Raw genomic sequence first — 26073 nt, 5'->3', positions numbered from 1 at the left:
GTATATATTACCCTTTGCTGTTGGGGCCAGGGGGCAGACCAGAGGAAAGTGCTCAGGGGCTGTCTACCTGGGACCCGCTCCCCACGGGCTTCCAACAAGAGAGCTGCCTTAAGGAGCACCCCCCAAGTGAAGAAGTCTACCTGCATCTATTGTAGATATGCCTTCATAGACACTCTTAGTTACTTTAACAATTGGACAAGTGGCTTTCACATCCATAGGACCAGACATGTAAGAAATACTTACAGGACTCTGGCTGGAGAACCACCAAAAGTTCCCATTGGCTCAGCAAGCAACAAACTTTCCTGCCTGATGCACGGACCTCCCCAGCCTTGGCTCCCCACTAGGGCTGCTCAGCTGTCAGTGGGCCAGACTCCCAGTTGTCCGGCTCAACCCCAAGGTCATTCCTGCCTCCCTACTTTTGCCCACTCCCTTCCTCTTTACCAACCCAAATGTTACACTTTACTCAACATACAAAATAAGTCCAATTATTTTTCAGTGACTTCTCTCTGACGTTGAGTACATAATGCTCTCAATTCCCATAGCACAGCCTCGCACTTGGTAATGTTTAATTTTTGTTCTCCAGTAGTTTCAGTGGGTACATTGTTCCCACACCTGGATCAGAGGTTCTTTGAATGTAGGGGATGAATTCTCCTCTTGTTATGTTTCCTCCATAGCACCCAGCAAAGACCTGGGGGCATAAGAGATATTTGTTAGGCCCGGCCTGTGGCTTGGCAGTTAAGTGCGCGCGCTCTGCTACTGGCGGCCCGGGTTCGGATCCCGGGCATGCACCGAGGCACTGCTTCTCCCGCCATGCTGAGGCTGAGTCCCACATACAGCAACTAGAAGGATGTGCAGCTATGACATACAACTATCTACTGGGGCTTTGGGGGGAAAAATAAATAAATAAAATATTAAAAAAAAAGAGAGAGAGATTTGTTAGCTTGAGCTCTGCCCTCTCCAAGAAAGGGCAAGGGAAAAAACACTTTTGGTGTCAGAGACTGCTTGGTGAAAAATGGGAAGCAGGATCTAACCACTTTGAAGTAACTGGGCCTGTTGGGCCACTTATACTTTTTATTTTTATTATTTTTATTTTTTTTAAAGATTTTATTTATTTATTTTTCCCCCCAAAGCCCCGGTAGATAGTTGTATGTCATAGCTGCACATCCTTCCAGTTGCTGCATGTGGGACGCGGCCCCAGGATGGACAGAGAAGTGGTGCCTCGGTGCTTGCCCGGGATCTGAACCCAGGCCACCAGCATCGGAGCACACGCACCTAACCACCAAGCCACGGGGCCAGCCCTATACTTTTTATTTTTAAACTTTGGGAAATAAGGAGAGAGCAGCCTACTCTCGACATCCAGGGAGCCTAGGAAATATTGGTGAGTCAACATCTCCTTTCCAGACTTCTCTATCCCGCTGCCTGCATTGGTGCTCTAGAAAAACATATCTGGCCTATACCCCACCCCTTCTGGGTGTTTCTGTCCACTGATGACACACCGAATAAGAGAATGAATTAGTCCTGAAGAAGTGACTCAGACGATGAGAATTTCAGGTGGCGTAGAAGGCTGGTATGGAGTGTGCCTTGGCACCGGCATATCATTCTAGTAGGGCAAACTGCCTCTTCTACTTGTCACAATCAGAAACGTCTTCCTGGAGAAAGCAAGACATGAAGGCATGTGATAATCTATACAAATTTTATTTTAATATCAATTTTTTGTGGAAACAAGCAGGTGTCAGCGTTATGCAGGCACGGAAAAAAGGGAAAGAAACAATTCCAGTGATAATTGATCTTGTATGTACACCATTTGGTTTCAACAGGGACAGGAAGTTTTACTGTTAGCTTCCTGTGGGAACTCCAGTTTCTGTACCTTCCCCTGCTGCCTCTCAGCATCACGATAGAGCAGGGATTTCTGAGCCTTCAATCGGCAAGCCAGGCACATGAAAATTGACTCCACGTTCTGGCTCTCTTTGGGGTCCTTGGCCGATGTCTCAAACAAGAGCATGTTGTGGGCATCGGCAAATTTCAGGGCTAGGTTGGAGGGCACCTGGATCTGTTCCCTCAAGTCACACTTGTTGCCCACAAGCACTTTTGGGACTAGTGGGGGCACGGCATGCCCATTGCATTCTTGGATCCACATTTTGAGGTTGGTGAAGGATGTCATCTTGGTGACGTCATAGACGAAGACCACTGCGTGCACATTGCGGTAGTAATGCTCCACCATGCTTTTGCGGAAGCGTTCCTGCCCCGCTGTGTCCCACACCTGAACCTGGAAGATACAAAAACCCATATTTGGAGTCAGAAAAGGAAATATGAATAGGTAGGAGAAAACACGGTTCTGTGGCATTATAAAAAGGAGGTGACAAGTCCGGACACAGGAAGTGGTTCTTTGACAGATTGGCAGAATGGACTTATCAAAGTATAGAGAGAAGTTTCTTTCAGGGTTTATAAAGTTTTCTTAAGATTTTAAGCTGAAAATCTTGAGGTGAAAAATCTTAAGGTTTTTAGTTGAAAACTGGGATGTAAATTGGTCAACTTTTCTGGAAGGCAATTTGGTAATATTACCAAGAACCTTAAAAATGTTCAAAACTCTTAGAGCCTATAATCCCACTTACAGAAATCTATACAAAAGAAATAGCAGAGATGTTGTCAAAACTCTGTACAAAGATCTTTTTTTTTTTTTTTGTGAGGAGATCAGCCCTGTGCTAACATCCGCCAATCCTCCTCTTTTTTTTTTTTTTTTTGCTGAGGAAGACGGCCCTGGGCTAACATCTGTGCCCATCTTCCTCCACTTTATATGGGACGCCGCCACAGCATGGCTTGCCAAGCAGTGCGTCGGTGCGCGCCCGGGGTTCCGAACCAGCGAACCCCGGGCCGCCGCAGCGGAGCGCGAGCACTTAACCGCTTGCGCCACCAGGCCGGCCCTACAAAGATCTTAATTGCAGGATTATTTATACTTTTTAAAAAATGGGAAACAACCTAAATGCTCACCAGGAGAGGAATAGCTAAAGTATATGTATATATCTATACAATGGGCTATATTACGCAGCCATTAAAAATAATGTTTTCAAAGAACAAATGGTGGAGGAAATGTTCACAAAATATAAGTAAGCGAAAAAAGTAGGATATAAAATTTTCATACACTATGGTCCCAATGTTTAAAAAAATATTAAACATAGACAAACACATAGGAAAGACCAGAAGTGTACATACCAGAACATTAATGGTTATTTATGGGCAGTGGGACTATAGGTGTTGTTTATTTTCGTCTATTTTTTTTGTATTTTTCTAAATTTTCTACTGTAAGAAACATTACTTTGGGGGTTTTTTGCATGAGTTTTTTTTTTCTTTTTCTTTTTGAGGAAGATTAGCCCTGAGCTAACATCCAATGCCAATCCTCCTCCTTTTGCTGAGGAAGATTGGTCTTGGGCTAACATCCGTGCCCATCTTCCTCTATTTTATATGGGACGCCGCCACAGCATAGCTTAACAAGCAGTGTGTCAGTGCATGCCCGGGATCCAAACCTGCAAACCCCAGGCCACCAAAGCGGAGCGTGCGCACTTAACCACTACACCACCGGGCAGGCCCCTACATGACTTTTTAAAGAAAACAAAGTTAGTGTTAAGTCTCATCTTTTAGCTCAATTTACTTTAAATTCACTTCTTTGTTATGTAAAAGGTAATTTAGCTCATTGGATTTATCTTCTGCACCTCAAATTTTGGGAAAAAGGCCAAATTATAAAGGAAAAACGCTGATATCAGTAACATATACAGAGACAAAATTCCCAAGGGAGACTCTGGAGTCAACACACATTCAGCCCAATCTATTTCCCTTTATATATCCAAAGTCTTGGACAAGAGAAATTCATACTCAGAATGATGGTCCCAAGGCTGTATACAATTCTCTGTTATCAAAGAAAATTTGATTATGGCCACTAATTGACTACTACGGCTCTTACAACGAAGTATCGCCTTTATTTGGAGTTAGCAGTTGGTAAGTATAATCTAGTAAATATAATTGAATCTCGTTGCTGAGTGAAGATCTTACAGGGCCCTAGAGTCATGATTTTGAACATCAATTTTCAGTGTCCAGGCTCCCCTTCATCTCCTCTATCGACATGGCTGCCATGTTCCTTTGGCACAACCTTCAGATTCACCCCTTCTTCTATTTTGATTTTCATGTCCCTAGGCCAGACCCTCCTCTTCTCACTCCTGAACTACAGCAAAGTTTTTTGGATTCTAGATGTCCCCATTCCAATGCTTCCTGCATGCTGCTTTCGAACTAGCCTTCCTAAATCCCTGCTTGTACCAGCATGTCATCCTCCTCTTCAAGAAAGTATGATAGTCCTCTACTGTATGGAGCATCAAATGAAAAAATTTCTGTCTGCCATAATTTGACCCCACCAACCTGGTTTCAAACCACTCAGCAATACCTGGTTCATTCCCTGCTCTGTCCCTTTGGTCCTGCTAATCTACCCTTCTGCTACAGAATTGGTTGCCCTGTCATTGTCCTATCCAAATCTCACCCATTTTTCAAGGCTCAGCTCATGCCTCCACCTTCTACCTAAAACCTTCTGCAACTTCTCTTCAATTCTCTTTTCTTAGGAATTTCTATTGCACTTTGAGTCTGCACCACACCATTTAGAATATATTTATTTGTTCTCTAATTGTTTCGTCAGTGCTCTTGGCATCTCTCCAGCTAAACTGTAAGCACACTTTTTCTGCATTAGATCACTCGTCATCATGGTTGTCAACATGGTCACCATCATCATCATCAAAAAGCAGTATTGGCCTGAGCCACCAAAATTACCAACAGTCTGGCATTCTAGGTATCTGCCACGGCAATTTCAGAGAAAACATTTGGCTTTTGTTACACAGAAAAACATAAGTCCTTGAAGACTGATTTGCTTCGGCAAGAAGAGACAAAAAAGATTTTGATTTCTTCCACCTCTCTAGTGCTCTGAGCAGGAAGAAAAAGAGAGCAGGCCAGGAATGGAATGGAGGTCAGTGGGAAGAAAGCAGGTATAGCACAAGGATATCATTACCACTTGGCTCCTGATCCCCACCCCCACCCCCCAGTAGTCCTAACTCTTGCCTCTGAGTAAGGCTGAATCCCTACCAGCCCTCAGGCGTGTGGCAGATGCTTTAACACCATGAGCTCAGGACTCTAAAAATACCTGCCACTAGCAGGAACACGGGTGGGAGTGTGTGAGGTGTTTGGGGCTGAGTAGGTTGGCTGTTTGGCTTTTCTTTGGCTTCCGAATTGTATACACCACCCAAGCTGCCGGAACTGCAGGGAGGGCCCTTTCTGCTGGAGACCTTTGCCTTTCCAATGCCATGGGGAGCCTTGAAGCTTTTATTTTGAGGCTCAGAATTTAAACTGTAGGCACTGCTCCCATTCCAGCTCTTTATAAACCCCACTCCAAGTTCTTTGCGCTCCTGTCTGTGATCAGAGATGAACCAGGAAGCAGGCTGCTCATAGCAGAAAATCAGAAGAACCGATGGTGTGGCCTCAGAGCCATCACAAAGGGGGAGCACAGCAGTCAGGCTCACTAGACAGACAACCGACCTCATTTTGTTTGGGGCTTTGGTGTACATGTTCTTCTTAGCATCCTCATAAACCCCTGGCTCCTGTCAAACAGTGAAAGCATCTCCTTCCCCTTTTGCAACTGGCTCTCCTCTCATCCATTCTTCCCTTCCTGTGGGCACTGCATCTACATGGAGGCCAGGGGGGACGACTGCCCCCTAGCCACATACACGCTCCCCAGATTCTCTTTTCTCTCCAAGGGCCAGTGGCGTGTAATGGAATCAAACCGACTTGGGTGCAAATCTCGGCCCACTCATGTACTACTAGTACATGTTAGATGTCTAGTACATGTAGTACTAGTTACATGTCCTTAGGCAAGTTACTTACTCTATCTTTAGTGTCCTCCTCTGGAAACCGTGGATAACCACAGCAGTCTTGTAGGGATGCTGTGAGGATTAGCATTCCTTGCAAGTACATGACACTGTGCCTAATACACACTCTCCCTCCTGGCCTGAAACCTCCACCATCAAGTCTGGCCTGACAACTAATGGAGCCAGTGCTGTTAGAAAGGCAGCAGTCGGGCCGGCCCCGTGGCTTAGCGGTTAAGTGCACGCGCTCCGCTGGCGGCGCGGGTTCGGATCCTGGGTGCGCACCGACGCACCGCTTCTCTGGCCGTGCTGAGGCCGCGTCCCACATACAGCAACTAGAAGGATGTGCAGCTATGACATACAACTATCTACTGGGGCTTTGGGGGGGAAAAAAAAGGCAGGAGTAGCTTTGGATTTGGGAGACCTGGGTTCCAGCTCCCCAGCTTAGTAGCTGAGTAAATGACTAGGCAAATGAAGTAACACACGAGAAAGAGCTTTTGCAAAATATAAAGTGCTCTGCAAATCTTAGTTGTTGCCATTGTCTCAGAAGGCCCATCAGCCCTGTCCTGGTAGCACTGCTCCTTGGATCCATTGGTTCTCATCCTGGAAAGCACAGAAAGCTTGGCTTCTTGTTGATGAGAAAGAGACAAGGCAAAGGCAGTCAGTGGGCAGCGGGAAGAGATAAGAATGCCAGCAACATGCCATGGGTGGCTGGGGGCAGGCCCAAAGTGACGGGGATGCTGGAGGAGGGTCGAGGGGCACAGCGTGGGGAGCTGCCAAAGATAAATTTAGCCTGTTTAACCATTTTGCTGGGGCTACCACTGCCTGAGCAAGCTTCAGCAGGTCCCCCACCCCCTGCACGTGCTCTTAGCTGACATGGGTATTTCTTTTCCCTAGGGAACATATCTGGTATCTTTCTATAGATGAGGCATGAATGTCCTTTTGTTGGAGGCGGGCGGGGGAGGGTAGAAGTGGAAAAAGGGAGACAAATACATCTGTCACCTTTGGAGGATGCCCAAGTGGATGATGGGAAAAGTTTAAGACAAATCTTTTTTCAACTAGTTGGACTGTCCCATCTTCGTCTAAGATACATACACAAGGCTGATACAGAGACTGGCAAAGGAGGATAGAGACAAAGAGAAACTCACGCACAGAAAGAGAGGCAGCAAGGCAGACAGAGAAACACACACTGATGGATAATTAACCATTAAGCTAACTGGCAGAAGATGGAAGCTCAGAAGCCCTAAGGAAGACATGATGTCATCCTGACTGCAGGCAGATTCTGAGGGAACACTTAGCTCAGCCCCTGTCAACTCGGTGATGTAACACAGGTAGGTGTTTTTCCAAGTGATCAGCAGAGGACGAGAAATCCACAGTCCTGGGCGGCACCTGCCCACAGCCATGGCTGACCTGCAGTTTCCTGGTCTGGAGGGCTGCGGTAGAGCGGGTGCCCAGCCTGTGGGAGGAACCAAACTAGACAGGAGGGGGTGCTTCCATGAGAATTTATGAAGAATGGCTCAAAAATTAGTTCTGAGCCTCCCCTCTCCTACCTCCCCCATCCTACCCCCACATACTCCTATCTGGCATTTTCCAGTGCTTTCAGACTGAGACAGGTTCAACATGAGTTAGCTAAACCCACAGGAGACAGACACGTAATGGTCATTAAGGGAAGCTCCACCCTTCCTTTGGGGGTTGGGGGATGCCTTCACCCTTCCTAGGCTGATGTCAGGAAGGACTGTCAGCTTGCCCATATGATGTCCCTCCGTGTCCCTGTCACAGGTAACTGCATGGGTTGGCTGGACCATGGGAGTAGTCTAGAATGGGGATCTATATGGAAAGAGCACCAGGAAGGGGATTAGAGACCTGAGTTGTAGGCCTGGCCCTGTGTGATCTTGGGCAGGTCACTTTCCCTCTCTAAGCCTCAGTTTCCTATCTGTAAAATGAGGACGTTGGATTAGAGATTCTCTAAGGTCTCTTCCATCTCTGAACATTCACATTCTCACGCCCAAGGTGAGACCGTCAGGGTGCAAAACGTAAAACCCAGGTACTCAGTTCAATGTCTAGGGTGCAGCTGAAGGAGATGTCTTGAAGGCTCCTTGATCCTGGGGCTATAACCCTGGGCCCCCAGCCCAGAAGAGACCACAAGGCTGGCTGCCTGGCACACCACCTACCCAGTGCACACTCCCAGCCCTGTCACAGGGAAGGCAGGATAGTGAGACGGAGAAGGGCTTGGGCTCAAGGGTCAAAGACTGAAGCCCAGATCCATGTGCCTTTGGGCAAGTCATTTAATCTCTCTAACTTTGGTCTCCTTATCTATAAACTGGGAATGATAATAATAGTCCTAATTTCATAGGGCTGCTGTGAAGATCAAATAGGATAGCGCATGTAAAGGGCCTAGCCTGGAGTCTTTGTTTATTCAATAAATAGAAGTTGTTGTTATTATTACTGCCTACTCATTGGAGGCTTTTCTTGATGTCCATGTTAACCAGGAAACACTGGATTATACATGTTGTGATGGGGAGGGGCTGGGGACACATTGATTGGAGACACCAAATAGGGCTTCAAAGCCCTAGGGATGGCCCTGGTAGCTAAGATAGTAGCCCTGGGGCCAGCCTGGTGGCATAGTGGTTAAGATCGCATGCTCCACTTCGGCAGCCCAGAGTTCGTGGGTTTGGATCCCGGGCATGGATGTACTCACTCCTTATCAGGCCATGCTGTGGCAGATGTCCCACATATAAAGTAGAGGAAGATGGGCATGGATGTTAGCCTAGAGCCAATCTTCCTCAGCAAAAAGAGGAGGATTGGCAACGGATGTTAGCTCAAGGCTAATGTTCCTTACCAAAAAAAAAAAAAAAAAAAAAAAGAGTAGCTCCATATACGCTAAATCTGTCATCCCCCTGCAGGAGTTGACGTGTGTGCTACCCTGGGCCACACAGAGCAGCCCAGGAGAGGCCACACCCTACCCTTGGACTGCAAGAATTGCTCACTGATACCTCTTGACCACTCTCCTGAGAGGGCTGGCATTTTATAGCCTGACAGCCTTCTATTGCTGGCTGTGATTTAGGGGCCACCACAGCCTGTCACACTGGACTTTTCTCCCTCCCCCAAAGGAAGAAACCTTTGGCAGTCACCTCATGGCATGGTTTTGGCACTTGTTCCTTGAGAAACTCCAGGCCAGCTGGAGTGTGGGGCAAAATCTTCTCCCCTCTAGATCCTGTGCTAGGTGCCATGCTCTGCCCTCTTCCCGCAGACATGTGGTCTCACTTGTCGGCTTTGGCTCTGAGGTTGAAGCAGCTTTACAGGAGGCAGGGTCACCATCTCCCCACTCCCACACCCCACCCTGAGCTCCTTCAGAACCTGCACTCAGAGGCCCCTCCATGAGCAGTGTCCAAGGCTTTGCCCTCTTGAAAATATCATCTTCCCAAAAAAGCCTGCATTAAGCACTTATCAGCACGTGGTGGTGTGCTGAGTTCTGTTTCTAGTGAGTCACACTGTCACAGGCTCTGCCCCCTGGGAAAAAGCCTGGAATCTTTGGCAGACTGTAAAATCCAGTTTGGCTAAGTACTGGGGTGTCAGAAGGGAAAGAACCTTTTAAAAAGTTCCCCAAGGCCATTGGGTGGTGACCTGATTCCACTCGTTTTCACCTCCCATTTCCCTCTTTCTAGCTTCCTCCTCTCCTCCTCCCCTGTTCTCCCTCCTTCCTCCTCCCTCAGATTCCCAAACACTTCCTTTTTCCTCCATCTGAATTTCCAGTGGATTTATTTCCCCTCTCCTAAATCCCAAAAACTCGTTGGCTCAATGTGACACTTGATTTGAAACAAGTGATAGCATTAAATTTTAAGGGTTTTGAGGGTTTAAGAGCACATCCATAAGTATATTTCTACTTTGGATTTAAAAAGGCATGTTTTAGAAATTCCAGAATCTTAAAACCTTACATTAAAGACATTAGGCACACTAGAGAAAGTCTTAACGAAGCAAATGTCAACATAAGAGCCCTAGGAAAGGATAGAGACAGAGACCTACTTTGACTTAAAAAAGGAAATGTAGCAACTCCCCCCAAAATGCAAGGAGCAAAAAAGATCACTATTTCAAAACGGTGCCCTATCTTCCTGACTCTCAGGCTCAGATGTTCTCGAGAGCTCTCCCTTACCAGTACTGAGCTGCCCATCTTCCTGACATCTAGTGCCTTGGCCTGGTTTCTGAAGCCATTTTAAAACACGTTCATTTTAATAATCAAAGCAGTCAGGAGTCTTGCACGGTTTAGAGTGTTTCAACGTTCTCCCCAGTTACTCAGCCCTTCTCTCTACGTCACTCAGAAGAGGGGCCTTGTGGTCTTTCGGGCTGTTTGACCAGCAGGAGGGACGTTCACCTGACAGTGTCCAACCATAGCCTCAAGCAAAGGCCTGCTGTGGGGCTAGCAGAGTTGGTCTTTAGTGCCCAGCACCGTTTGAGGTGTCTTTCTTGCCCATAACCCCGCCCCTCCCTTCTCCCCTGACACATGAAGCTGCCCTTGCCATGTCCTGCCTCCCGCCATCCTCTGCACATTGAAATATTCCTGCCCTATCGAGTTTCTACCTTTTCTGAACCAAAAGTGAGCACGAATGGTCAGACAAGAATATCTGTACTTAGCCTATTTGATAAACTAATGAGGGGGAAGGACCGAAACACTTCCCTTGGCCCTCAGATAAGTTTCTCTGCATTTCTACAAAGGCCTGCTGAAGACAATACCAACAGAATGAGTAATGGGCAGTTCATTTCTTAGGTACCCCCAGACAAATAAAGAAGATATCATTTGAGGGAGACTGTTCCAAAAGAACAAGTTTTGTCTGTTATGAAGGGCTGGCAGGTGACTCTGTCTCAATTTCTTTAAAAGGGCTCATGGCTTCGTGCCAGAACCACCCACTCCACCCCTATTCCAACTCAGCCCTAATCTTAACCATAAACTGTAATTTAAAATAAAGCGGCTTTCATTTTCTATGGATTTCCATCCTTTCCTCCCCTCTAATGCCTCGGGGCTTAGCCAAAGTGGGTTTTTGCAGCCGATTGGCACTCAAGGGGTAGAAGAGACCTCAAGACGTGTAAAGTGCTTTGGGATCCATCCCACAGACCAGGACCAAGAGATGCCTCATGCCTCCCTCTGCCCACAGGTGCCGCTGCTCCCAGTTCAGGGTCAAGGATGAGATCAAACATGCTTTTCCTGGCAGGAGCTGTCAAGCAGGGGCAAAGGGCATGAAGGCAACCACTCCCACCTGCCCTAAAAAAAACGAGTGAGGTAGGAACCAGGCCACTAAGAGAGGCAAAGGGGATGAGGGGGTGCCGAGGCTCTTGGGCTCAGCAAGCCATGACACAGCCACGCGCTGGACGTTTACAACCTCTAGAGCAGTGCCTCAGGCAAGGCCCCCTTCCAGATCCCTCCCTTCCCGGACCTGACCGTCTGGATCACCTTGATCTTCTCGCCCTCGATTTCCACGGTCTTCTCCCTGAAGTCCACGCCGATGGTGGCCTCAGTCTTGTCCGGGAAGGTCCCCCCGCAGAAGCGAAATGTCAGGCAAGTCTTGCCCACGTTAGAGTCCCCAATCACAATGATTTTGAAGATGCGAATCTGCACGTACTGGTCCAGCGAAGAGTCGAGCTCCAGGGACGCCAGGCCAGCGGCTGAGGCGGGCTGCAGGCTCCCATGGCCCAGGATGGGCTGCGCCATCTCCCCCGGACCGGACCGGGGCCCCAATCCCCCTTGAGGGCTCCACACAAAGAAAACGGCCACGTTAGTGCGCTCGAGGCGAGCGAGCTTTGTGCGTGTGTGTATGCGTGTCTGTGAGTGTGTCCGCGCGTGTGTGCGTGCGCCGGCAACGTGTGCGCGCGCGCGTGAAGGGGGTGCCTCTCACCCAGGCCCCCCTCCTCCTCCTCCAGCGCAGCCTCCTTGCAGCTCCGAGGCACTAACACAAAAGCCAGGGAGGAGAGGAGAGATGGAGGAGCGTGGCAAGCCGCGAGCCTGCTTCCTTCTGCCCGTGCCCTCGGACGGGACGCTCTGGCGCGCGATCCTACGATGCACCTGAAGCCGCCGCCGCCGTCTCGCCTTTGCCTAGACCCTCCCCTGCCTGACCCCAGGGACACACCGGAGGGAGGAAGCCTAAGGCGGAAAGGGAGGGGGTGGGGAGAGCGTCACACACCACCGCGGGATGGTCTTCCTTTCTCCTTGCCCCCATTTATGCTATAGGTCTCGGGCTCCCCACCCCCACTTTCTTGGAGCGCACGGGGTCAGCGGGCAGGGAGCACAGCTGGGAAGGACAAAGAGAGCTGCACCCTAAGGCATCTGAAGCACGTCGGCCTCGGAGCAACACAACTCGGCGGGGGTGGGGTGCGGAGCGAAGATACCTCCTTCACCTCCTTAGCGGCGGCCAGCTGAGCCGCGCCTCCGCAGCCCCCTCCCAAGCCTTGGGATAAAAGGATGCTCTGTCTTGAGTAAGCAGGTGCACTCGCGCGCCCCAAGGAGCCAGGCAGGGCGCTGCCAGCCGTGGGTTGTGGGGGCCCGCGCAGCTGAGAAGAGGGAGCCGGGGGGCACGGGTGTGCGTGTGTAGGGGGAGTTACTGTTTCTGTCACAGACTTGCCAGGTGTAGGGGGGCGCGTGCCAGGCGCCAACCTCCTCTCATCACACCACGAGCACCCATCCTCTGAATGTTCAGGAGAGTCGCTCCCATTGGCTGCCGCAGTCGGTTGTGTTTGGCTGGCCAATGGGGAAGGCCTGCCACGGGAGAGGGCCATACAGGGGGTAGGAGAAGGGGGGAAGCTAGCGGTGGCAGCTCCAGCAAAAGGGGACCTTGTTTCCGGAGCTAACCATTACAGGCCCAGGTGGAGGGATCTTGGAATATGGCATAAACCTCACAGTGTCTTGCATTTCCGAGTCCTCCTTATAATCTAATAAGACCTTCCAGAATGGTGGAGTTTCAATAGGAATTGGAAACCCCTAGGAAAGTTCACCCCTCTGAAACTCAATGTAGAACAAAGTGGTTGGGTCTAATTTGCCAGAAGCCTAGATTATGCTTGGAAGATGATAAATGAACAGAACTTTCTTACCGTATTAGGGGGCAGCTTCCCAAAGCTTACTGAGCATCACACATCTTGATCAAGACCAGTATTCCTTCTCCTGAAAGTGATTTGCAGGTTCAGAATTTGTTTGAAATCAACTTTACTGGGGTACAATTTACATACAATAAAATGCACCCATTTTATGCTTACTTTTAAGACTTTATCTCTCCTCCCGCATATTTCATAGGCTAAGGAAATATTGGCACATGCCAACATTGACATATGAGTCACGTGCTATATGAGTTATGTGCTAATGCCATCAAGGTCAGGGATTCCAGCAGCACATGTGAGCTGCCATCTTATTTATGTGTGAGGCTGAGCTGCAGAAGAGACAAATGTGACTAAATCCATTCCCACTGTGAGAAACACAATTCAGTGCATTAGTGATAATTCTGTAAGCAAATTGGAATGCCACTGCTCAGCCAAGTCCAAGTTACTCAAAATGACTGGGAAAATGGGGTCTTCTAGTTAATAAGCCTTTTAGCTAAGTTAGCAGATATATTTATAGCTAACTCTTTTAGCGTATATGTGGGTCACCCATTTCTAAAACCCTAGATTATACTATTCAATATTAAAACCATTTTGAGAAGGATTTAATCTTAGTTGGCTAATCCAAGGTCATCATTATGAATACCAATTATCATTGTACAGTGTGAATAGCAATCATCATTATACAGTATTTTGTTTTGTTTTTAATTTTATTTATTTTTCCCCCCAAAGCCCCAGTAGATAGTTGTATGTTATAGCTGCACATCCTTCTAGTTGCCGTACGTGGGATCCGGCCTCAGCATGGCCAGAGAAGCGGTGCCTCGGTGTGCACCTGGGATCCGAACCCTGGCCGCCAGTAGCGGAGCGCGCGCACTTAACCGCTAAGCCACGGGGCCAACCCAGTACTTTGGTTTTTTGATTGGCTGATGTCTAGATAATAGTTTGCTGCATCATTCTCCTCTGTATTTGAAGCTAATGCTCCTGGTGGTCATTATCTACAGAAGAATAGCTATAAAAAAGGGGGGAGTAACTATTAATTAGGCACATCCAGTAGGTAGAGTGGAAAGAAGTTTTGCCAACTCACAGCCAGAATTAATGCTAACTTTCTTGAGAGATATAAAAAATATTACTTCTACATTGTAAGATTATTTATATGTATGCTTCCACCAAAAACTTGTCACTGAGTCTGAGAGCTCACAATATATTTGTAAGGTAGAAACATTGATTTCTGGAAATGTGGTATCTCAGAATGGGCTCCGTGCGCTAACAAAAAGTGTTTGTTACCTCTGTGGGGTGAGATTTTGTGGAACTTCCATTTATATTTTTGAAGTTAGTTTGATGTGTGTATATTGCTTTTGCCAAAAAAAGTGATAAAATATAATTTTTAATTAAAAGGGCAAGGAAACTACCTCATTGCACCTATTGCAAAAATAAATTAAATTGTCAGTACAATGCCTGTTCTTTGTGTTAGCTGTGAATCATTAAATGATGTCTTTCAAATATAGCTGGTTGTTTTCATAGGTACCTGATCATCATGATTTTGACAGTGTTTTCCAAAGCCCCTTTCACCAACAGATATGATTAACTTTGTATTTAATCAATCCATCTTTATTATTGGCTTTTAGAAATAGCAATAGATATCCATGTCTGTAAGACCTTTAAGATATTAAATAAATATAAATAATTTTTACCTTATTGTGGAATTGATATTTTCAATATTTATCCCCCAAAGCATCCCTGGGTAAAAAGTCACCCATCACCTGCACTTCTGAATATTAATCTATTCGTAACGAGTAAGGGAACCCTAGGTCATTTTCACCCAATAAAGTCTGTTTCCTGGGTTAAACTTCCCAAATAATGCCTTTGTAATTTCATTCTCTATCCCTAATCCACTAAAAAAAATAATAACTTCATCATCTACAAGATTAGGGCCAAACTCTTTTGCCAGTTCAAATCTGGCCCCACTGTATTAACCTACCTTTATTTACTTGCTGCCATTGTCCCCTGAAAGTGTGCTGGGTTCTGTTTGTTTTATACCTCCAAGCCTTTTAATTTAAACAGCATGGTGCTTCCTCTAAGATACTTTATAAATATTAGTTCATTTAATCTTCATAACAACTCTTTGAGATTGGTAGATGAGGAAAGTGAGGCACAGTTAAGTGACTTGCCCAAGCGGCAGAGCCAGGATTCAACCTGAGGCAGACAGGATCCAAAGTCAACGGTCCTTAACCACTGAAAACATTATCTTTGGTCTCAATGTATTCACCATCTGAAATATCATTCCTCCTCCTCCACTGTCTACTTGAATTTTACTACTCATCCTTTAAGACAGCTCAAGTAACACTTCTTACATGAAGTCCTTCCTTAGCTATTCCATCCCATACTCTGTTCTCTTGCTCTGGCACTACATCAGATATTATTTATTATTTAAATAACCAGTATATGTCATCTCCCCAACTGGACAATGACCACTTCCTATACTTTTCAGATGCCCCCGAGCCCCTTTCATAGTATAGGCCAAGTAGTAAGTGCTCAATAAATACTTGTTAAATGAATATGTAACCCAAAACCTTGAACAAGGCACGTTATGTTTTGCATACAGCGAAAAATTTCTTTCCAATTTAGCTTACATTTGATAGAGTCAAAACACCTATTTACACTCAGCCCCTCATCCTACTCCTCCAACTCTGCAAGTTCCGCTTAGGATTTCACTCACAGAAAGTCTGTGAAACACGAACTCTTTTTGCCAGGATCCTGCTCTCAAGCACGGAAGCCCTAATAGTAGAAGACTATTCGCAGCACCTGGTACAGCATCTAGGACACAGAACTGCACAATATAAAAGCGATATGGGAAAAGAGAGCGCGGAATGATTACTTGTCCCGGAAACAGGGGTTGGGTGGGAAAGTGTCAGCAATTTATAAAAGACAGAAGCCCATTCCGAATCTGGGAAGACAGGCGCCCGGGCTCGGACCTATGGAAAGTCTAGAAGTGGTTCAAAGCCAGAGAATCCGGAAATCTTAGGGCCTAGTAGCTAGTGGCCTAAAACAGAACAAAATGCGGTGCTGGGGCCACACCTCCCAAAGGTGCTGTTATCAGTTCTCGCCATCGATACAGCCGCAGCACCGGCCACAACCGCCAGGTAAAGCGGCCCCACAGGTCCCTCCTTGGACAGCTTTCTGAACTCGCTCAGCGAAACCCGTTGCCACCAACCCGCGAAAACTCGCAAGCAATCCCTCTCTGGGCCTGTGCAAGTGTGCCGGGAGCTGGGCGCATGCGCAACTCCTCTCACCGTGCAGGCCAATCGCAATGCGGTGCTGAGTACTACGCCTGCGCAGTAGGCCTCCAGTCGCGCTTCCCCTTCCCCTGCTCTAACAGGCCGGCTTAACTGTCCAATGCCCACCCGGAGCTGGGAGGCGGAGCCTGCGTAGAGTGCGTGTGAAGGGAGAACTGGCGGGGAGCCGGCTGGGGCCCACGGTGTTTGACCCGTCGGTCGGTGCGGGAGACGAAAGGAAAGGAGGAGGAGGTCCAGAGTAGCGGTTGCCGAAATGTTCCGGTGTGGAGGCCTGGCGGCGGGTGCTTTGAAGCAGAAGCTGGCGCCCTTGGTGCGGACAGTGTGCGTCCGAGGCCCGAGGCAGAGGAACCGGCTCCCAGGTGACTGACTGACCCATCCCGGGCAACCCCCACCTCGAAGACCAAGGGCCTGGGCTCCATGGGCTCCCTGTGCCTCACAGCCATCCCCCCACCCCCCGGGAAAAACTTCACACACTCACAGTCTCGTGAATTCCGACTTGGCGGGATCCAAACCACGAGTTTCATAAGCCATGCTGACCTGACCTTCAAGGGAATTGAACCCAGTAGTCGGCTTGAGGCCTTTTCCTGGGAGGGTTTGTTGTTCAGGGATAACAGAACAGCTGGCTGCCTCGTATTGTCCAGTGCCACCTCCTGGCCATCCCCAGGCCCCTTTTTAGAGCCATGAGGTCAAGTAGACTGTCATTTACCGATTGTGAGACTTTAAACAGGACATTTAAGCCCTACACCTCAGTTCCTTCTGTAAAAGAGGATATTACCTACTCTACCTTCCAAACCCCAGATAGGATCCATAGATTTGAGAGCCCTGTGAAACAGAGACAGTGCAGCGCAAGTAAGGAGTCGGTCTGTTGTGAGCTAGACACCAGGAGAGTTGGCCCAGAATTAATTTGAGATGTCAGTGTAATTCTTGGTGGTCTTGAATGCTTCCAAGAAACAGTTTGCAGAACATATTGTATTTGCCCTCCATGGAGTTGTTTCACCCAATTTTAGAGCTGGAAGGGATTTTGTGGTAAAGTTCAACCCACTCATTTTATAGATAATAAACTCAGGCACCGAGAGGTGAAATTACTTGCCCAAGGTCACATAGCTAATTAATAGGTACAGCAAAGGATAGGTTGCCAGTCTCTAGGCCCTTAATCCCCTTGCCACAGCTCCACATTGCTTCCTAAAGTTTGACCTCAAAAGCTTAAGAATGCATCTGGTTCCCTTTAGCCCATTGTGCGTCAGATATCCACGAATTTATCTGAGCATATCTTGAGCCTGCTCATTGTCAACCTACACAACCTCATGGGAGTAATGAATTATCCACCTGTAGGAGGTGCTGTTTATTTGGTTTTTGTTTTTGTGGGGTTTTTTTGATCAATAATCTTTGACCACCCAAGAATATTCACATTTGCAATGTCAGAGGTTATCCTTGAGGCCTTTCCAATGTGGAACCATCTTCTGGGTGCTTTAAAAAGTGGAAAGTATTTCCCTTAGATTGTTAGTGTCCTTGCAAATGTGCATTTGAACAGTTTTTCTAGTTGCTGTGCCTCAAGAAAATGTTTTCTAATGGGTATATCTGAGGTATGTCCTAAGACATATTGTTCTTGGAACTTAAAAACCCCTGCCTTAGCTTTTAAATTAATACCCTGTCTATGATGTCATCTGTATGGGTTTTGTGCATTGAAATGATGGTGCTCTATGCAAGTTGCACAGAAATTTACACAGAAACTTAGGTAAGCTGAAGATTTTCATCCACACTGGCCTTTCAAACTTTGTGTACTTAATTTGCCTAAAACTCACACTTTTTACCAGCATTCTGAAGTCCGAGCAAAAGTTCTCATCAATTATATGTGGATTTGCAAAGTTAAATTGATTTCTTAGACGTTTGAAGGTGGTTGGTGATATTTAAACTACTGAAAAATACAGACTCAAAATGTTTTTTTCCGTTGTATGACTTTGTTTGAAGGCAGTCTGCTGTAGAATATATTCTGACTTCTTGACGTATCTCTCCAGCTCTTTGTATACACTTATTCTTTGCCCTTTGGCCAAGCACCAGAGTATAACATCATATGATGCCTTTAGAAATGGGTGAGGGTGGGGTTACAATTTCAAAAATAAATGATTCTATCATTTTAGGAATTAACCCTGTTTTGTGACTTGATTACTAATTGCTTTTAATCTGATTTCTTTTTCACATGGTAGCATCTACCATATGGTTTTTGCATGGGTGGGGAAGAGGCAGTTTGTTTATATGCCGTTTCCCCCACCATTTTTCCCTTCCTCCCCCCCAATTCTTTGCCAGGATGTTAGCAAACTTTAAACCTACCTTGAAACTGATTTCATCCACATCTGTCACCATTTGTCAGGTTCATTTCCATTATATGTTACCTTTTGCCTTAAAATCATAATTGCTACTATTTGTTTATTTACTTTATTTGGATGCTCTGCCTCTTTCCAGAAATGATTGAAGGTAATTAAGAGTCATGACTTTATGTCTGCATTCAACACTGAGGAGCGGATAGATCAGGAAATAGATATTTTCTGCTCAGTAGTATTTTATTTGGTCACCAGACATTGTGCTGCCTGTGTGATCAAACTTATCACCGACCCCTGACCTGAGGGTCAAATGATTGAACATTTTTCTCTATTCAGAATCCTTCTCACCTCCTTAAAAAGGAAATTGGACTCCTTGTGGGCAAGGATCCAGACTTCCTGGACACTGCCAAATGACACTTCTTTCCTTTGAAGCCGAGAAGATGAGCCTTTGCCCACTCTTTCTCCTGAGGCAAAGCTTTCCAGAAGAAAATCTTTGGCAAGTCAGCCTTTTCTGCAACCAGTTAATATGTTATATTTTCTAGACATTTTCTAACATTTTAAGGGAGTTGCTTCATATTGTAACTTTCTTCTAGATCATGTTTCTAAAAGTTGCCTAGTTGTATAAATCGAATGGAGGGCCAACCCCAAAACCTACTGAATGAGAATCTCCAGGAGAGATCCTTGAGAATTTATATATTAACAAGCCCCTTGATGTAATTCATATGATCAGGCAAGTTTGGGAAATACTGTTTTGAATGAATAATGACTCTTTCCCTTCTGTTCCACTGACCTAAGGGTTGAAAAAACAGACTGAGCAACCTTAAGTCTCTTGTGATTTGTATCAAGCCCATTTTCTGATATTCAGAATAGTAGCAGCCATTCTTCCCTCCTAAGCTATACACTACCTGAGGACAGGGATTATGTCCTATTTATTTTTGTGCCCTCAGCATTTTTTTTTAATCTTTTGTGTGTGTGTGTGTGTGTGTGTGTGTGTGAGGAAGATCAGCCCTGAGCTAACATCCGTGCTAATCCTCCACTTTTTTTGCTGAGGAAGACCGGCTCTGAGCTAACATCTATTGCCAATCCTCCTCCTTTTTTTTTTTTCTTCCCCAAAGCCCCAGTAGATAGTTGTATGTCATAGTTATACATCATTCTAGTTGCCGTATGTGGGACCCGGCCTCAGCATGGCCAGAGAAGCGGTGCGTCGGTGCGCGCCCAGGATCCGAACCCTGGCCGCCAGTAGCGGAGCGCACACACTTAACCACTAAGCCACGGGGTCGGCCCTGTCCTTAGCATTTTGTACAGTCTCTGGCCCATAGTAAATACTCAGAGAATGAACCCCAAGTACAGTGAAGGACTTAACTTTGCAGAACAGGGTTAGATTTTTTTTTTTTTTTGTCATCTAAATCATTTTTCCTCTGGTGCCTTTCTTCAGAGTGGTTTACACTGTACTATAGTTATTACTACTCTGATTCTTCTAAAATTCCAGCAAGGGTTGATGCTAAAAAAAAAGGCTGATAAAGGTAAATAGTTGTTGGAGTCCTTATAAAGAGGCACCTAGCTACAATGGACAGATCATCGAGGCGTGTCCTGTCCTGTGCTTGATCTGTGTCAGAAAGTTCAGTTTGACATTCAGAAAACAAAACTCAAGAACATATAGATCTCAACCATTTGAGATTCCTAGGTACCTCAATTGTGTGAATGTATTTCTGGAAAAGGCTTTCTGGGAGTATGGAAAAACAGGAGATTATGATATCTACAGAAATGAACCTGCTGATTTAGGTACTATTCTAAGCTAGTCTGTGGTATTTGAGGTTACTAATTTATTATTAAGCAACCTGAAATAAATGAGATGTGGCTAAAACTTCTTTGCAAAGAATTCTTCAAAATGTTAAGTCCTTATCAATAGAATTGGGAAGAATTTCCATTTCCTTCCTTCCTTCCTTAATTCAACAAATATTTATTGAGCAAACACCTACTATGTGTTAGGCACTATTGCTCTGTGTAATAATTCAAGAGTTGAATCCTTGCACAGTATAGTGAATATAGACAACAATATTATAATCAGCAGACTTGCTAAGAGACTAGAACCACTTAATTATTTCCAACCACTAAAAAGAAATGATAATTATGTGACATGATAGAGGTACTAATTATCACTACAATGGCAATCATATTATGATATATAAATGTATCAAATTAAAAAAAGTATCCCAAGTGTGAGGAAGAAAGCACTACCTCTGTATGTGTGATCTGACTGCAGAAAATCTAAAACAAGTAGACTGGTGCAATGAGAAGTCAAGGAGTATGTTGGCTTCCCACGTTAGTAAGACAAGTGAAAAGGCACGTTCCAGTCATGATGTAAAATTACTGAAAATTTTGAAGCTACGGGGTGGGGGGAGAAAGATGTGGGAATAATTTAATGGGTAAAAGAAAATCGGAGGGAAATACAAACATCCATAGAATACTTACCAACTTTTACAAAATTAAAGTCACTTGTAGGTATGTAAAAAGTTGGTTGGTTAATGATAATAGTGTTGTATTACCTTTCTTTTCAAGCAATAGTTTAAATGTTAACCAATTTACTTTTTAAAAAATCAATTTACTTTAAAAGTAATCTCCTTTTTTGGCAAATTGAGGCAAAAGCTGCTGGATTTTCCCAAATCTACACTTTTAGTTTTATCATTTTGTGAAAAGCAAGCAAATACAGAATAAACACATTAGTATTATAGTAAAACAAAGTTGTTATGATTTTGGATTTAGGATCTTCTGGACGGATAAACAGAATTTTTTAAAAAACATTTATTTTCAGTAAACAAACTTTTGGTGGAGGTGGGGGACAAAACTGAATTCGCTGAACTAAACTTAACCACGTGGAACTTTTTCTACCCAGTTTCATTTTCTAAGCTCTGAGAGTTGTCAGTTTCTACTTCTGATGCTTCAACATTTTTATGGACTTCTAAAAATCAAAAGCTTGCCCAGACTGAGATAAGCTTTTCCACCCTTGCACATGTTTTTATTTTCATGATTTGTTATTTCCAAATATAAACCATTTTATTTCATGTGGTGATGAAGGATTCTAAAGAAGCTAAGAATTAAAAACACTAAAGAAAAATACGTTTCCAGTTCTAAGAGTATAGGTCCATAGTCCCTTATCTGTAATTCAGAAATCAAAATAGGACTAAAAATCAAGTTTCTGTAACTCATTTGCTAGTAAAACCTGACCTGAACTGGAGAGAGGCTACTTAGAATCTTTTGTTAAACCCACACAGTGTGATTAGTCATAGAAACATTAATGTGTGTGTCTGTGGTTTGCAGCCCCTTACTGTACTGGGTGTTACTTACTATATGGTATATGCACTGTATACTTAAGACCAAACAGTTCTGAGTTCTGGAATACACATGTTCCCAAGGATTTCAGGTAAGAGACTGCAGACCTGTATTGGATGTGTTTTTATCCCTCTGTGCCCTGAAATTGTGAAAGCAAGGGGGAAAGCTCCCTATTCCTAATCTCTACAAGTCCATATGGAATGCTACCACCGTGCCCATTCTGTATGTCTTTTAAAGCCTGGCTTCTCAAAAGCGCAGACTGACAGCATCAGCATCACCTGGGAACTTGTTAGAAATGCAAGTTCTTGAGCTCCCTCCCAGATCTCCTGACTCAGAAACTCGGGGGATGGGGATGGGCCAGCCCTATGGCATAGCGGTTCAGTGCGCGAGCTCCACTGCTGGCGGCCCGGGTTCGGATCCCGGGCGTACACCGAGGCACCACTTGTCAGGCCACGCTGTGGCGGCCTCCCATATAAAGTGGAGGAAGATAGGCACAGATGTTAGCCCAGGGCCAGTCTTCCTCAGCAAAAACAGGAGGATTGGCATGGATGTTAGCTCAGGGCTGATCTTCCTCACAAAAGAAAAAAAGAAACTCGGCGGGGGTGGGAGGGGTCTGATCATCTGTGTTTTAACAAACCTTCCAGGGGACTCTGAGGCACGCTTGTTTTAGAACCACTGCTCTAGATAAGGATCAGCAAACCACTGCCCACGGGCCAAACCCACATGCTTTTGTATGCCCCTCGAGCTAAGATTGGTTTTTACGTATTTTAAATGGCTGAAAAATATCAAAATAGGCTATTTTGTGACACATGAAAATTATTTAAAATTCACATTTAAGTGTCCATAACTAAAGTTTTATTGGAACACAATCTTGTCCATTCATTTATATATTGTCTGTGGCTGCTTTTGTGCAATATCAGCAGAATTGAGTAGCTGCGGCAGAGACTGTATGGCTCACAAAGCTGAAAATATTTGTTATCTGATCCTCTAAAGTCAACACAAGGAATATCACAAGGAGAGAAAGTGCTGAGACCTTCCTTCATCTGAAAATGCCAGCATCCTCCTGGAGAAGGAAATCTTTGAAACTCTTACATTTCCATGTGTGCAAGTTGTTATGGTCATCAGATCATTACATAGCTGTGCAGAGTTTTAGACCAGCATAAATCTTTGTATTATTTTGGAGGACTAAGAGCCAAGTAGTTGGTGGATATTTTAAATTTTCTCATTTCAAAAAAGTATTTCATAGTCTGAAATTCTTCAGTTTTTGAGGGGAGATAAATTCACTTAAAATTTTTTTTCTCATTTTCTTCTGAGCTTTAACATTTCTATCTGCTAGGACACATGACCTTTCATGCAAGACTGAACTGTGTTCTGCTTAGATTGTGTTGCAGGGTTTTATTATTTTGTGCAAGGTTTAAGCCAGCATTTAGATTACCCCGTAAGTGGTTGTTATAATGTTCCAGGTAGCCTGTAGTTAACTTTTTATATCTGTTTATTCAGTCATCTCTCCATGTTCACTTCATTTATGGTGAAGATGTGAAGAGAGAAGTATTTGGTGAACTGCTCGTGTGTTTTTCATTATCTTTTTTGTAAGCTGTAAATTTCCTCCCTGGACAGCATTAAATTGTACTTTTAAAAACTCCAACAACTTAAGAGTGTGCATTCTGATATCTGTTGTATTTGTATGTACAGTTTTGATGAGTTTTTCTTGGTTATTTAACAGTGCACATCATGCAGCCCACTGGGCAGTAAGTCTTTACTTGTACAATGCATTGACATTTAGTCATAAACATGTATTAACTATTTTATTTTTGTATGTGTGTGTGTCTTAATAAATTGTGTTCCTTAGGCAACTTGTTCCAGCGATGGCATGTTCCTCTAGAACTCCAGATGACAAGACAAATGGCTAGCTCTGGTGCATCAGGGGGCAAAATCGATAATTCTGTGTTAGTCCTTTTTGTGGGCTTATCAACAATAGGAGCTGGTGCATATGTAAGTAGAAAAGCAGCTTGTGTAAAGAAGCTGCCAAACAGCTCCCACTAACAGACTCAGTACTACTCTGCTTTAAAACTTTTGCAACTAATTCCTCTTTCTCCTTTTGGAAGAATTTCCAAAAAGCCTTCTTTGAAGTGCCTACTATCCAATATCCTATGAGAGCCAATTTGGGAATGACTGAAATTTAATCTCATGTTGATTATCTTTGCTCTTTTCACTTGTCTTTTTACTCTTTACTTGAAAGCTATTGTGTTTTCTTAGATTTGACTAATCCACAGAATTGTACCTTTTTTCTTGGATGTGACACACTAACCTGTGAATAAGTTCAAATTTCGTTGCAGCTCCTTAGCACAATATTTGATTTTGATCCATTTGTCAAATATTTTATTTTTCCTAAGGTTGGGATAGACATTAAAAAACAACAACAACAGCCTTCATTCCAAAATATTAAGCATTTCTAAAAGGAAAACTGTCCCTGAACCTCACTCCATGACTAAATTATACAAATAGGCCTAGTATCTCCAATTTTAGAATGGAGTTTGTGTGAGGTGAGAAACGTGGTTTTAACTGCTATGTGGTACTAACACAATTACATCTCCTTAAGTGAACTCTGATCAGCTTACTTGGTCACAGAGGAATTATTCTGTGGGTGTTTTTTTTTAACTTGGCAGGGTTTACTGTGACTAAGCAGATCAGTCTAAAGTTGGATCGTGTAAGGTTGAGCGAACCAACTTAGATAACACCTAGTAACACCCTTGATTGAAGGCAGCTGTTTTACTTACTGAGAGCAAATGGTTGGACGCCATTACGATTTCAGTTCTTTCTACATTGGTAAGACAGTGAACTTATCTTTGTTCCTTGATCACTAGGTTAAAAAAGGGGACATGAAAATTATTTGAAGTTACCTGTATCGTCATTCCCTGACCTGATTCCCCAGTGCACAAGGAAAGTAGACAGCTCTTGCCAGATGTGAGTCAAATCAGAGTAAGAAATAGGTGCGCTCTGTCTGATAACAGACTTTGAGGAAATATTCATTCTCCTCCAATCGCGGAGCAGCATTTTTTTCTTTTTTAGCACAGGGTAACCAAAAATGCTTCTCTGCCTTTGTGTTGAATGTTTCTTCATTAATACTTAGTGCTTTTTCTATTTCCTTTTGTTTCTTTCTTGGCCTTATCTTTACCTACAGTTGTGCAGTGTCATCACCTAGGATCCCCTTCTAGATCACTAGCGTCTGCAGGTGCTTCTGGGAAAGATGGCAGCAGCCTAGTATACTTCTTAATTGTAGGAGCAACAGTCACTGGGGCAGGAGTTTATTATGTAAGATGCTAACACTAAAATATATTTTGGGGTAGGGTGGGTGAGACCATGGCACTAATGAAAACTTGATCCGTTAGAATACAATGAAATATTCATGGCATGTGCTTTCTAGGTATTTATTAAAGGGACATTGTCAGTCACTAGGGAGTCCTCAAATCTCATTCTTCAAACTTTTGAAGTCCTACCAGATATATCTAAAGCCATACATTTAAAGATTGCTATAAATCCTCAGCATCAACCCTTTCTTTGCAACTTTTGCCATTCTTTTTTTGTGATGCTAAATTATATTGTGCTTTAGTGCTGCATATCTAACAAGACAGTCTCAAAGAGTAAACATTGAATAAGCAAGTAAAGGTAACTAAAACACCATCTATTTTGAATCATTTTAGATAAAATATAATTTTTGTGTTTTATGGGAAACAATCAATTGCCCTACTTTTATTGTGAAAAGGCATTTTATTGAATGCTTCTGAGGAGATCCAAAAAGCCATAGAAATTGCAATATTCTCCCCACTCACCCCCAGCCTCCATTTCAAAGTAAATTCATTTGGCAGTGTCCCTTTTATAATCTCTAATTTGGTCAAACTAGTGGCTGAAGTGGTACAAGCTAACACATTCCTGTAGATTGCTTTCTTAAATGCCTCTCATTCATAATTCAGATACTACCTTCTGAGCCTTAACTTTTCCATTTCACAACTTTCTCAACTTTTCCCATCAGTTCATCCCATTCATTCAAAAATAGATTTAAAGTGTTTGCGTCTGGTATGTTTGTAACAATTTAAACCTATTAAACCTCTGGTTTATGTTGCTGTACCAGAGTTGGATGGCCTACACAGAGCTGGCCAGGCAAGTCTT

The 26073-nt window shown here is 44.5% G+C and overlaps 2 protein-coding genes across 3 annotated transcripts in view; one reads left to right on the top strand and one right to left on the bottom strand.

The window, feature by feature from the left end:
- Nucleotides 1–1703: 1703 nt before the first annotated feature.
- Nucleotides 1704–12471, bottom strand: RAB33A (RAB33A, member RAS oncogene family). The gene is made up of 2 exons (XM_058535312.1): nt 11335–12471; nt 1704–2266 (listed from the first exon to the last, which is right to left on the bottom strand). The coding sequence occupies exons 1-2, from the start codon at nt 11590–11592 to the stop codon at nt 1811–1813; spliced, it is 714 nt and encodes a 237-aa protein (XP_058391295.1). The 5' UTR covers nt 11593–12471; the 3' UTR covers nt 1704–1810.
- Nucleotides 12472–16399: 3928 nt separating this feature from the next.
- Nucleotides 16400–26073, top strand: part of AIFM1 (apoptosis inducing factor mitochondria associated 1) — a 32133-nt gene continuing 22459 nt past the window's right edge. Inside the window, exons 1-2 of one of the 2 annotated variants that reach the window (XM_058536710.1) lie at nt 16400–16617; nt 23756–23898. In XM_058536710.1, the coding sequence (XP_058392693.1) occupies nt 16512–16617; nt 23756–23898 (249 nt within the window). In that variant the 5' untranslated portion in view covers nt 16400–16511. The remainder of the gene's footprint in view (nt 16618–23755; nt 23899–26073) is intronic. The other variant, XM_058536709.1, reaches the window with a different exon arrangement.

The sequence above is a fragment of the Diceros bicornis genome, chromosome X, assembly GCF_020826845.1.
Source record: "Diceros bicornis minor isolate mBicDic1 chromosome X, mDicBic1.mat.cur, whole genome shotgun sequence".
Classification (NCBI taxonomy): Eukaryota; Metazoa; Chordata; class Mammalia; order Perissodactyla; family Rhinocerotidae; genus Diceros; species Diceros bicornis.
Note: the sequence above shows the minus strand (reverse complement) of the source record. Positions and strands in the feature narration are given on the sequence as shown.

Coding starts and splice junctions, on each gene's coding strand:
- RAB33A (XM_058535312.1), bottom strand. CDS start 11,592: ATGGCGCAGCCCATCCTGGGCCATGGGAGCCTGCAGCCCGCCTCAGCC. Junction 2,267..11,334: donor TCGAGGGCGAGAAGATCAAG/GTGATCCAGACG, acceptor TGTATCTTCCAG/GTTCAGGTGTGGGACACAGC.